Source organism: Protopterus annectens, chromosome 15.part0, assembly GCF_019279795.1.
Source record: "Protopterus annectens isolate FY-2018-M chromosome 15.part0, PAN1.0, whole genome shotgun sequence".
NCBI lineage: Eukaryota > Metazoa > Chordata > Ceratodontiformes > Protopteridae > Protopterus > Protopterus annectens.
In genome coordinates this window covers 532924161-532937056 of record NC_056749.1, presented here as the reverse complement: position 1 = coordinate 532937056, position 12896 = coordinate 532924161, and the positions used below count along the sequence as shown (strand labels likewise).

Sequence of the window (12896 nt, the reverse complement as noted above, 5' to 3'; positions counted from 1 at the left end):
CAGTTGTTTCAATGGTGTCTGTGATGCATAACTATTTTTGGGCCTGTGTCCCACTTTTATTTTTCTCTTTCTCCAGATTTCTTGCTCTAAGGTTGAGAGGTAGGGTTCCATGCTAAATCAGAAGGTTGTATTTACCCTGGAAGACTTTTCAGCATAAATACGAGAAACAGAGCCTTTTTGATATCTTTGCTTATTTCCAATATAAACTGCCATGTAACCTTACAAATAACCTTCTTATTAAGCTACTTTAGTTCTTTTGGAATTGACAAGTATGCTTCATTGGTTTGGACATAAGCATAGAGTGCTAATGTGACAGCTCAGTAAACTGTCCGTCTGTGAATAACTTCTGCACAAATTAAAATGTCCGACTGTCAAATGGCTTTAGATTGGAGGGAAGTTATATGCTTACTCCAGTATGTAGTATGATGTTAGAGAGTTTATGAATTTCTTATTGATTTATTTTTTGCTGAGCAGTTGTTTGCTAATTTATTGATGGTCCTTTTGGTGGTGGGAAACTGGATGGATGAGTCCACCTCTAGTATGATTTTTTTTTCAGATATTTTTACTTTCAGACAATTTCATTCAGTGAATGTGTGCCATGTGATTACTTAGGGTGTGTATTTTAGAAGTAAGGGCTCCTTTTGTGAGTATGTGAAAGAAAGAGAAACTTAATATGTATACTGAATATATTTTTGTAAATGGAATTCTTAGTTAAATAGGCCCCTCTTCTTGGGCAAGTAGACTTGAGTAACCGATATTAGATGTTAGCCATCCAGCTAGGAAAGTTTAGTAAGTGGATTTTTCATCCGGTATGATGAAGGCTATGCTACTTACTCAAGGTGTACATTTATGGCTATTCATCCAGTTGTCATGTTGCTGAACTACATTGTTTGATAAAGAGAGGAGCTTTTTACAGAAGTTGAAGTTTTTGTGTCAAGAACCTGTCCATACAGAGCGGCTTGTTTATGTTGCAGTGAAGGCTGTGGTCTTTGTAGTGAGTGTTTTAAGTATAACCAGTATTTCTGAGGTGGAAAGAGTCTCTTAAGGCAGGATCTTTCTTAGCCTGGAAAGCAAGCCAGTGATGAAATTTATAGGGGGCAGTGAGAGAGAGAGGAAAGCAAGAAGCTTTTTAGTCTGTTTGGATAACTAAGTGAACTTAGTCCTTTGACCTTTTTTGTCAGAAATGGTTGTAGTCTTTCTTTTGGCAGGGTGTTTTGCTGAGGCACATGCCAAAAGGGGCTTTGCACTCAGCAATGGCTCTTATAAAGGAAGAATACAGGGATGTTATGACCACATTGTCCCTGAATGAGATACTCTTACTAATGAGGTGGGCCATGTAAAAAGCTTTCCGTACAACGGAGACAACATGGTGGTCAAAAGTCAGGTTTCTATCCACCTGGGTGCCCAAGAATCTCATGACTGATTGCATGCTTACAACATTGTTATTAATGTGATAATTTTTGGGGACATCACTCTCCCCAAAGGGGATGATGTATTTTTGGCATTTAGCTTGAGGCTATGTTTCTGGCACCAATCATTTGTTTCGATGAGACCCTCTTGTAGCTTACTTAGAAATGTTTTATTAATTCAGTAGCGTGAATTCTTTACTTTATTGCAAATTTATTGGCTTACTTTTGTGGATTATAGTATTGTAGGACTGCTAATGTTGACATTTTATGTAGCTGGACTGCTGGAGTGGTTTTCTCAGTGAGAAGTGCTAGTGCTGTAGTAAATATCTGTTTATTTGTGAAAAAAAAAAAAAAATATATATATATATATATATATATATATATATATATATATAAACTAAGATGTTACAGTTAACTGTTAGATTAGAAATTTCAAATTAGCATTTTAAGGCAACTATTAGGCATTTATTACATTTATTCATTGTTCAAATGCACCTACAGTACAGCCAGGAGGTCGACTTTGGTCGCCCTTGGCAGTGAAAGAGTTAACTATATGATATATTTTATATGTGGCCCCAAGACAATTTCTGTTCACTCAATGCAGCCCCGGCAAGCCAAAAGGTTGGACAATCCTATAGTCACTTCCAAGATACTGATCCACTTTCAAATGACAAAAGACACAGGTCTTCTTTGTACACTTTCCTTTGAAGTTAATTGCATTCTGAACACTTTACAAATATGCAGTAGTGCGAGAATGTTTAAGAATGAATATCAGATTTATGAACACTGTATTGATATTAGAAATAAGAAAAAGGACTAATGCACTTTAAAAGCACATTGAATTACATTCAGATCATTATTTTAGTTTTTTAGTACTGCAACAAGTTAAGGGCGATGCCCAAGGTTATATTATTAATGCGTATCTTGATAAGGCTGAACTAAAGTGGTAGTTAATTCTTGATGCAATGAATAGTCCAGGTTTAAATGAGTCATGCTCTATTATTTTACATAGATTAAAATATGATGTTTTTAAATGTTTTGTATTTATTCTAGTGGGCATAGGTTATACTGTTATTGTTTACTATATTTATATTTATTTTTACTTGTATTAATGCTGCAGTGTGTGTTTTAGGATGCTTCACCAGCTTTTATTTATGTTAATTAATCATGTAATTAGTTTCACCATCAATTTAAGCTTGATTATTGATTTTAACTTTGTTCTGAAGAAGTTCTCACATGGAGGACGAAAGTGCTTAACAAATAAACATTTTTGAGCCAGGTTTGAGTCGGTTTTAGTTACTGGGTTGTTCTTCAGTTTGTTTTTGTGTCTTCTATGGTTTGGTCATGTCTTTACCTATGTATATTACCTCTACCAGCCATTTGGCTACTACAGGATCTACCACAGTAAATTTTTCCACTGTTTTTGCATCTCAGAATGGTAGTCAGCCATTAACTTTGCCTCCGTTACCGCAGTTTACTCCAGGCAATGGACCGAATTCATCTCAGGAGTCTCTTGGCGTACCCCTTACACTACTTACTAGAGGTGCAGTTTCTCAAGATTTTATTAATAACAACAATACTTTGGTGAATGGCAACAATATGTTCAATGATTGGAGGTTGAATCAGTTTAATTTTGTGACTGATATGAATAATGTTCACCAGGCTAACCTGAACATGTCTCTTTCTGAGCAAATATGCTCCTTTGAGAAAGTGTTGTTTCAGTTCAAGAAATTGCAACTAGAAAATAATTATTTACTTTGGAATTTGGACCTTAAACAGGTACCCAGGGGGTTACGCTTATGGCGGTTCCCTAATGGGGCTGCCAGTGGCTATGATTATATTAAGGATTTACATTAAGTTTTTGATCAAGCAGGTTTCTGGTTAATGAAGGCTATCATCAAACATAATAACAAGTGGCTTGATCAATTATTAATTAAACTTGAACAGCTAAATGGTTCCATTACCTCTGACTTATATGAGTCTTATGTGAACAATTTTTATCATGTTATCAAGTCTGTAGGTTTTTCCTGCAATAATATTTATCATCATAAAATGGATAAAATCAAAAGTGACATGCAGGAATACGTCAATAGGTGGGCATATCCTAATCCTCCGTGGTTACACAATTCCATCAATAGGCAACGGTCATTGAGGAGTGATGAACAGAAAGTGATGCCATCTACTTCACTTGTCGAATCCCTGGTTCCTTTAGAGGCTCCTCAGGTGAGGATATCGGAGAGGATCCAGTATCGGAATTAGCAACAAAAACAACAGACATGGCAACGACAGACCAATGGTGATTATTATGTGAGGCAAGTAGTTTGTCCCAAGAAGAGGAATGGTTATTACTCTGATTAATGGATGTGTCATGTATTGATTCTCATGTACTTTCTAGTTCAGTCCAAGTTATTCATAATACTGGATTGGATTTTAAGGTTTATAATTTTTCTTCCAAGTAAGTAACCATAGAGTATGCTGATATCCTATTCAAGGGTTTTACTTTTGTGCCAGTTCATCATGCTAGCATTGCATATGTTTTATGTGATTTAAAAATCTTTATGAGTAAATTTAATTTATCGCTTTTATTTAATGAGAATAAACACCCTATTTTTCAATATGGCCTGTACCATCACAGTTGATTTAATCTCCGCTTATTACCGAATATTCAGTTATTTGAAAAGTTATGTGAATATGAGATATGTGAATGTATAAATAAAAATGTTGGTTCTAATTTTGTTAACATGACTGAACAAGAGATTCAAGTATTCAAGGATTTATCAAATGATAGAAAACTGTGCATTATGTTGCCTGATAAGATGGGGGTGGTATAGTGATCATAGACAACAGTGATTACATGAGTTATATTAGTGCACTTTTAATGAATGATATGTATCAGAAGGTTTCAAGTAATGAGGTCAATATTGCTTATCATAAAATTGACTTATTGTTGCAGGATATGCTCTTTCAGGGTGAAATTAATGAAAAAGAGTATGGTTACATGTACAATGACAAACTTGCTCTTGCTAGTATCTTTGGTATTCCCAAGATACACAAGAACATTCCAACCCACCATTCAGGCTCATTATAGATAGTTCCAGATCTAAGACTCATTAAATTGCTAAATGGAATGATTATAATACCAAAACATGGTTGGAAAATCTTAAACATATTAGTAAGGATTCTTGGCAGTTCTTGGGGAAATTAAATGAGGTTCCTTTTGTATCTAAAGCTATATTTGTCACTGTTGATGTCCACAGTTTATTTTCTGTCATCGCCCATGACATGGGTCTAAGTTGGCATGAGAAAAAGTTTGCTTCTGTGCTTAATAACACCAAGATCAATGCTATTACTTCTTTGATGGAAATTGTCTGTTAAACAATTTTATTTTCTTTGAAGGACAGATATTTAGACAGTCCACTGGCATTGCTATGGGGGCAGGCTTTGCCCCTAGTTTTGTCAATTATGTTACGGCACAGTAGGAGACTGAATATGGTTTTACTAACAGTTTTTCTAGTTCATGGGTGCTTTACAACATATATTTGGATGACATATTTATTTTATGGGTTGATACCTTGGATAGGTTGTTATTTTTGGATTATATTAATAATACAGTTTAGTTTTTGAAATGTTCTTATTGTTATGATGTCAGTTCTATATCTTACTTGGATATTACAATTAGTAAAGATTTGGTCAAGTCAAACTTTTATTTCTAAGATTTATCGTAAGCCCACCTTCTCAAACTCATATTTACACTTTTCTAGTTGACACCCTGAATTTCAGAAGAGAGCAGTTGTCAAAGGACAACTCGTCTGATTGGCTAGGATGGTGTCAAGTCTGGATACCTTCTATTTGGAATGTGATACAGTGTTGGATATGTTTTGGAAGAGAGGTTATCCAGAGGAATTTTTGCTTAATATACAACAGGAAGTTATGAGTAAGAGGGAGAAGGACTTTTATTGTCCTATATTGGGCTCTTTGAATCAGGTTAATACTAACTGTAGACAAAGTATTGTCAGTCCAAGTTCCCATAAATATTTTGTTATGACTTTTTCTTTAGACACCCCTTCTATTGTGGGTTGTGTACATAAAAATTGGATATTAATTTTGTGTAGTGGTGGTTTGGGAGATAAGTTAGGTCCTAAACCTTTCATCACTTATAAGAAAAGCAAATCTTTTAAGTGTTTTTTTTGAATAGAAATAAAATACTAACGGGCAATCACCCTTATTACTCCTCATTGGTACACATAAATGTGGGACTTGTTCCCAGTGTCATTTGATTAACACCACTAGTTGTTTTAATATTCGGAATAGAAAGTATACTATTAGTGGTTGTTTTTCTTGCTATTCCAGTAATGTGGTTTACCTTTCCCAGTGTGCTTTATGTCCAGCCTTTTATGTGGGTAAAACATATCATTTTCAGAAGACGGATTTATGAACATTGTATTGATATTAAAAATAAGAAAAGGACTAGTGTACTTTATAAGCATATTGAATTACATTCAGATCATTATTTTAGTTTTTTAGTAGTGGAACAAGTTAAGGGTGATGCCCAAGGTTATATTATTAATGCACATCTTGGTGAGGCTGAATTAAAGCGGCAGTTAATTCTTGATGCAATGAGTAGTCCAGGTTTAAATGAGTCATGCTCTATTACTTCTCTCCATATTATGAAGTTTTTAAAATGTTTTATATTTATCCTAATGGACATAGGTTATACTGGTATTGTTCACTATATTTATATTTATTTTTAATTTTATTAATGCTGCAGTGTGTGTTTTAGGATGCTTCACCAGTTTTTATTTATGTTAATTAATTGTGATTAGTTTCACCATCTATTTAAGCTTGCTTATTGATTTTAACTTTGTTCTGAATAAGTTCTCATGTGGACAATGAAAGTGCTTAACTAATAAACATTTTTGAGCCAGGTTTGAGTCGGTTTTATTTCCTGAGTTGTTCCTCAATTTGTTTTTTGTGTCTTCTTTGGTTTAATAGGCATAATGTGTTTGTATAATTATTCAATCTTATTTTAAACTGCTCACACAAATTAATGTGCGGGAGTAGCTGTGCATAAATTCATTATTTTGCTTTCCAGGGGCTGAGGTATCAGATTTGGCCTATATAATCTCACTTGATGCTAACTAGTTGTGGTCCACATTTACACATTGTACATGTCGGGCCTACAAGTCCGCGGTGGTACAGTAGTAGCGTTGTTGCCTCACAGCAAGAGGTTCTCCTGTTCGATTCTCGGCTGAAGTGCCTTCTGTGTGGAGTCTGCATGTCCTCCCCGCAGTCGAGTGGCCTCATAAAGACATGTGTGAATGGGCGTGCCTTCGATGAAGGTTGGGTGTCAGGCTGGCAACTCAACACCATAAATATTGACTGCCAATCATTAGTGGACCGGAGTTCTGCTGTGGCGACCCCTAACCAGGAAAAGCTGAAAAGACAAACAACAACAACATGTCAGGCCTACAGCAAGGTTGTTATGGTGAAAAAATATTTTAAATTATGTTTTTGCTTTGCAAAACAGAAGCAATTATGGGAGTTTCCTTCAAGAGACAGAAACACATTCCTTGTCTTCTGCAATCAAAGCAAAGCCCAAATCTGATAAGAAATAAATGCAACCCTTGCTATCTGAAATTTGCTTTAGTCACAGGAAAATTCAGGACAGCTGACAAAACAAGATATCTAAATTTCTTAAGTGATTTCAGAGTAAAAACAGCAGTTTAGTTACATGATAAAACACTTTGAAAGATGAGAAAAGGTACTGTGCTTATCTAATCTTTTAATGTAAGAAGCAAAATAAGAAAAAAGTCATTAACTAGCCTGAGAATGTTAATTGTATCATGAGTTGCATCCACTTAAATGTATTTGGTTCTATAATAAACCATTTGGCTCAGAGAGAAATAAAGTTAGTTTACGTCTTACCTCCAAAATGCAGATTCTTCTTGGTGAGGCGTGTCATTACTGGGAAATGTTTCATCTGTTTTAATTAATACTGAATTCAGCTATGAGATGCAAACAAAGAATATGTTTACAAATTATGCTTTTTTGACTGTCACACAGCTTTTTTAGTTATTTTTATACCTGCATATATAGCTTCCATTTAATATTCAACCTACACCACCACCACCACCACCACCACACACACACACACACACACACATATATTTTTTTCTTGACAGGTGTGATGCTAAGGAAATCAAAGTGCTGAAACATGTAGTCTAGATTTTCATACCACAAGCTATGTGACATTAGGTTATGAGAGAGTTTTAGTTTAGTGGAACAGAATGGAGCAGTATTTTGTGTATGACTACATGTGCATTAATTGTCTTTTATGATTCTAAAACAACATAACTTAATTGAGGGCTGAAGTCCTGTCTGTGACACAGCTGACATGAATTTGATAAGTAAGTAGAGTGCTGGAGAAACTGGTCAGGACTGATGGGAGTTGTTGGTTCTCCCATTCCAGGAGGAAGGTAGGGGTTTCTGCCTGAATCTGGCACTTCCCTTGTGATGTAGGCAATGCTGGGATTGCATGGCAGATTGCCACAGGGTTCAGTGTAGAGGGTGGGAAGGAGATAACTGGTGGTGATGCACATGATGACAGCAGGCCTGCCTAGTTATGGTTAACAAACAAATCTTCTGTATAGCTATGTGAAATGTGCCATACTGGAATGCCCTGCAATCCTCTCCATCACACCTTGTGCTTGCAGTCAAATGGTTTCCCTATTACCCTATTAGGGTAGCCCCCATCTGAAGGGCCAAGTTAGAAAGGTGTCAGGGAGAGGTGAGAACAGAAGAACAAGGAGGTACTCTGTAACATGGAATGATGGCTGATAGCCTTAAGTGACAATAAAAAAAGAACAAAACCATTATTAGAAATGCAAACTGAATGCAATTCTTATTTAACTATTTGAAATGATGAAACTTTCAACGCTGAGTCCTAAAATGTAGTGACTGAATGACATAAAATGTGGACTTATATATACAAAGTCTGAGATTGTCACTGCCCAGAATATTCCCTTTTCTTTGTGATATGGTGATCTTGGAGGTGGTATATGTAAATGTAATGGCTGTAGGAACTTATCCCACATCAGGGGGGGCAGAGGGCTTGACCCCTGCAAAAAAACAAGTTTAAATGACAAAAGCAATGTTTGATATTCACTGTTCTTTTATTTTTGGTCTTTTTTCAGTATTTTAAGTCTCAGAATTTCAGTAGGGACCCTACTCCATAATTATGATCTGGTAAAGCAGTAAAGAAACTAAAATGATGACATAGGCACAATATCTGAATATTGAACTGAAGTACTTCCCGGACTTACCCTGTGACTGAACATTATTTGATTAGGGTTCTACCCTGGCAAACAAATTTAAATAAAATCAAATAGTGTAGCATATCCATGATATCTGTTAGTGGGGGGGGACCTCCTTTTCCAGGGAGCTTATAAAGATATTCAACCAAAAAACTAGAGATACAGGCAATAGAAGTCAGATCAAAATACTGAAAAATATGCTAAAGCAAGGGAGAAAAATAAAACGTTAGTGCTTTCATTCTTTATAACTCTAATAACTTTATCAGAACGACCAAATAATCATCTTATATAGATACACTTATCACATGACCGTGATCAACTGACTCTAATTTTAAACAATGAAGCAAATACAAATGTAAAACACACCACTGTACAAAAATATCTAAATCTAAAGTGTGATAGCTTGAATATTAGATATTAAATTGTTGTGCTTTTAAGACACATTTTATATGGAGAGTCTCATTATGTCCTGGAAACTTATCAGGCTGCTAACAAAATTATGTTCTTGTTTTCTAAATCATAATTATGATCCCCTCCTTTAATGTCAGTAGTTACACAATCCACTATAAAAAGACAAACTTTCTGAAAGCATTGCAAATGCATATATTCTTTGCTAATGCATTAGCGTTGTAATTTTTTGATTACACTGAAAGAGCTTTCTTGTTGTCTTACCAATATAGAAACCTTCACAGCTGAGCATCTACAGGGACTTGGGGACACACATAGGCAGTAATCTATCCTTTGACCAACACATGTCTACAGTACTGAGGAAATCATTTTATGTTGTGCAACTTATAAACAAAGGTATGGCACCTAAGTACAAGGAAGTCATTGTTCCACTGCATTTGGTATTCATCTGACTTATCGAGTACAATGCCCCATTTGGTATGTACCTAACCAGGAATATTTAACAACAGGAATGACCACAGAGGTTCCTCACTAAAATAAGAAAGCTATGCCTTGCATACAAGGTATTGTCAGACGCCACCCTGATGGACCTCCTATATATCCACAAATCAAACAGCACCAGAACTACCCATTCTAAAGACCTAGCCCTTGCCTATGATATAAATAGGACCTGCTGGAGAAACAGGTATGTATCCCATTGACTACCCCTTCTCTGGAACAGGCTCCCCATCCATGTGAAGCAGAGTTCCTCTCTAACCTAATTCAAGTATAACTTGGACAATAGGATGGAGAACAAGAAATTCGTCCTTGGCTTGGCACCTATGTGTCTAGTGGAAACATGCAGTCTGTAAATGGTTTAGCTCCCAGACCCCTGCTTGCAAATGTTTCAGCTCTCCAGCCCCCTGCTTATACTTATCAAGGGTACCAGAACTTGTCAGGGATTTGGGATGCATGGCTTAAAAAGGTCCTTGTGGTCATTAGCCTAGTAAACTCATATGAACCTATGAACATATACAGCTCTTGAGGTGTCACAAGTCTACAGGCTTCTGCTTGCAAATTCAGTATTCAGTTGAGGTAATCATAAAACTGTTCTTTCCTCAATAAATGTACATTTTTTACAACTATTACAGGGGAAAATACCAGCTTTATTCATATTATTTATTAACGGTCTCTCCAATAAACTTTAAATTCACATATAAATGCATACACTGTTAGCAATAAGTGTCTTATTCCCATCAACTTCATGCACTCTCAAATCTATGCAGAACTGCAGATGATTTATGCTACCAAAAGCTTTATTTGTGTTACATGCAACCAACTTCCCATCACTTTTTAATATATCAATGCTACCTACAACTTATTTTGTTGTCAACAGCATTTTCACATCATCCCCTTTAACAACTTAAAGGTAGTCTCTCTGCTATGGCTTTCATATTTTTTTTAAAAATCTTTCATCCATATTTTATAATCTACATTACATGAAGCTATGAGTCTCCATTTAGAAAAAAAAAACTTTTTCCATATACATTTAAGAACTATTTGTCTTGTTTTATTTCTTCCTCTGTTTTGAAGCCATTTAATCAAAACTTAAATAAAGAAGTTATGTACCTACCATAACGTTCTATGTTAGTTGTCTTCATCTCGCCTTCTTTCTTGCTTGTTGGGATCGGAGCCAACCCTCGGCTCCGACTCGGCCATCTTCTATAGCTCGAGAGCTGTTTACTGGCTCGAGGCTACCCCTTATCCCATGACACCTAGCGCTAGCTACCCAGATCTCATTTGTAATAGCTAACCCCAAACATAGCAAGAATAATTTGACCAAACTAACAGGTTGGGCATATCTGTTATACTCTCTAAGTCAGTAGAGGAAACAAACCAGGAAATACTCAGCCAGTGAAACCTAAACTCCTCTCGGTCCAATAGGACAGGGACGCAAGAAAGAAGGCGAGATGAAGACAACTAACATGGAACATTATGGTAGGTACATAACTTCTTTATGTTAAGTTGTCTGTCTCGCCTTCGTTTCTTGCTTGTTGGGACAGCGTCCCTAGCACCTATGATCCTGGGTGGCTCATTGGAACAGACTCTCCAGAACAGTGGAACCAAAGTTAGCTCTATTCCTGGAGGCCATGTCTAACTTGTAATGAGAAATAAAGGTATGAGGATTTGCCCATGTGGCCGCGGCACAAATAGAGCCCATGGGCAACCTAGACTGGAAGACTACAGAAGTGGCCAAAGCCCTAGTAGAATGGCCTTTCGGTTTGGCAGCCAATTCTTTGTTTCTTAGTTGATAAATGAAGGTGATAATGTGAGACAACCACCTAGACAGGGTCACTTTGGAAAGTGGGAGACCTTGCTTGCCCCTAGCATAGGAAAGGAAGAGTTGGTCTGGCTTCCTTACATCTTTAGTTCTATGCAGGTAAAAACACAGTTGTCTATGAACATCCAAAAGGTGTAACTTGTATTCTGCCTTGTTGTTGTAGTTAGGGAAGAACACTGGAAGGACTATGGATTGGTTTAGATTATTTTCTGAGCACACTTTAGGAAGAAAGGATGGATTAGTTCTCAGCGCTACCCTATCCTTGTGAAAGACTAAGTACGGAGAATGAACGCTTAGTGTTTGAAGTTCAAATACACGTTTGGCTGAGGTAATAGCTACCAGAAAGAGAGTTTTCCAAGATAGAAACTTAAGGGAGCAGGAAGCTGCCGGTTCAAAAGGGGGCAAAATGAAGGAGGTTAGTAGCAAACTAAGGTCCCAAGGAGGAGGGGGATCTCTCACTGGGGGCCTAAGGATAGTAGTCCCTCTAAGAAAGGCTTTACACAGCTTATGAGACATGATATTTATATTAGAAAGGCCAACATGATAGTTGGATATGGCTGCTAGTTGAACCCTGATTGTGGCAGAAGCGGACCCAGAGTGAAAAAGCTCAGTTAGGAATTCCAAGATCTCGTGAACTAGGGCTGAAAAGTGATCTATGTTCCTAGCCTCTGCCCAATAAGAGAAACGTTTCCATTTACTAGCATATGTCTTCCTAGTAGCCGATTTGTGAGAGGATACAATAATTTAACGCACAGTGGGGGAAATGCTGAGGAGCCTGGCTAGGGTTGGAATTGGATCAACCAAGCTGTGAGCTGGAGGGTCTGGAGGGATCGATGCAGCTCTCCTGATTGATGAATCAGCAGGTCTGGAATAGGATCCAGGATCCAGGGCTGCTTGAGGAGGTAACAATGCAGGAACAGAAACCAAATCTGTCGAGGCCAGTAAGGAACAATGAGGATCATTTTGCAACCTAACAATATCGCTTTCTGTATGAGTTTGGGTATAAGAGGAAAGGGCGGGAAGGCATAGAGAAGTCCCTGAGGCCAATCCTAGACCAGAGCGTCTCTGGAAGGATGACCGGGAAGCAGTAGAAGGGAGAAATAGTTGCTGCATTTGGTGTTGAAGGGGATTGCAAACAGATCGTAGCAAGGCTGTCCTCATTTGCGGAAGATGAGATCCGCAACTACCTGATTCAGAGACCACTCATGAGGCATGAGAATAGCTCTGCTGAGCCTGTCCGCTATGATGTTGGACTTCCCAGGGATGTGCGTTGCAATCAGAAATCGTTGGGAGGAAATCGCCCACTGACAGAGTCTGAGTGCTTCTCGACATGGGGGGACCTGGTTCCGCCCTGCTTGTTTATGTACCACACTACTGACATGTTGTCCGTCTGAATTGCAATGGTTCCAGGAGGGTGTGAGCCCTGAAGTGCTTGCAACGCTAGTA

The 12896-nt window shown here is 37.3% G+C and overlaps 1 protein-coding gene across 1 annotated transcript in view; it reads right to left on the bottom strand.

Annotated features, from left to right (window-relative positions):
* The window catches only part of LOC122789853 (sodium/nucleoside cotransporter 1-like), a 486120-nt gene that overhangs the window by 400610 nt on the left and 72614 nt on the right, over window positions 1-12896 (bottom strand). The window contains exon 5 of the mRNA XM_044057287.1: window positions 7335-7414. Coding sequence (XP_043913222.1) covers window positions 7335-7414 — 80 coding nt within the window. The remainder of the gene's footprint in view (window positions 1-7334; window positions 7415-12896) is intronic.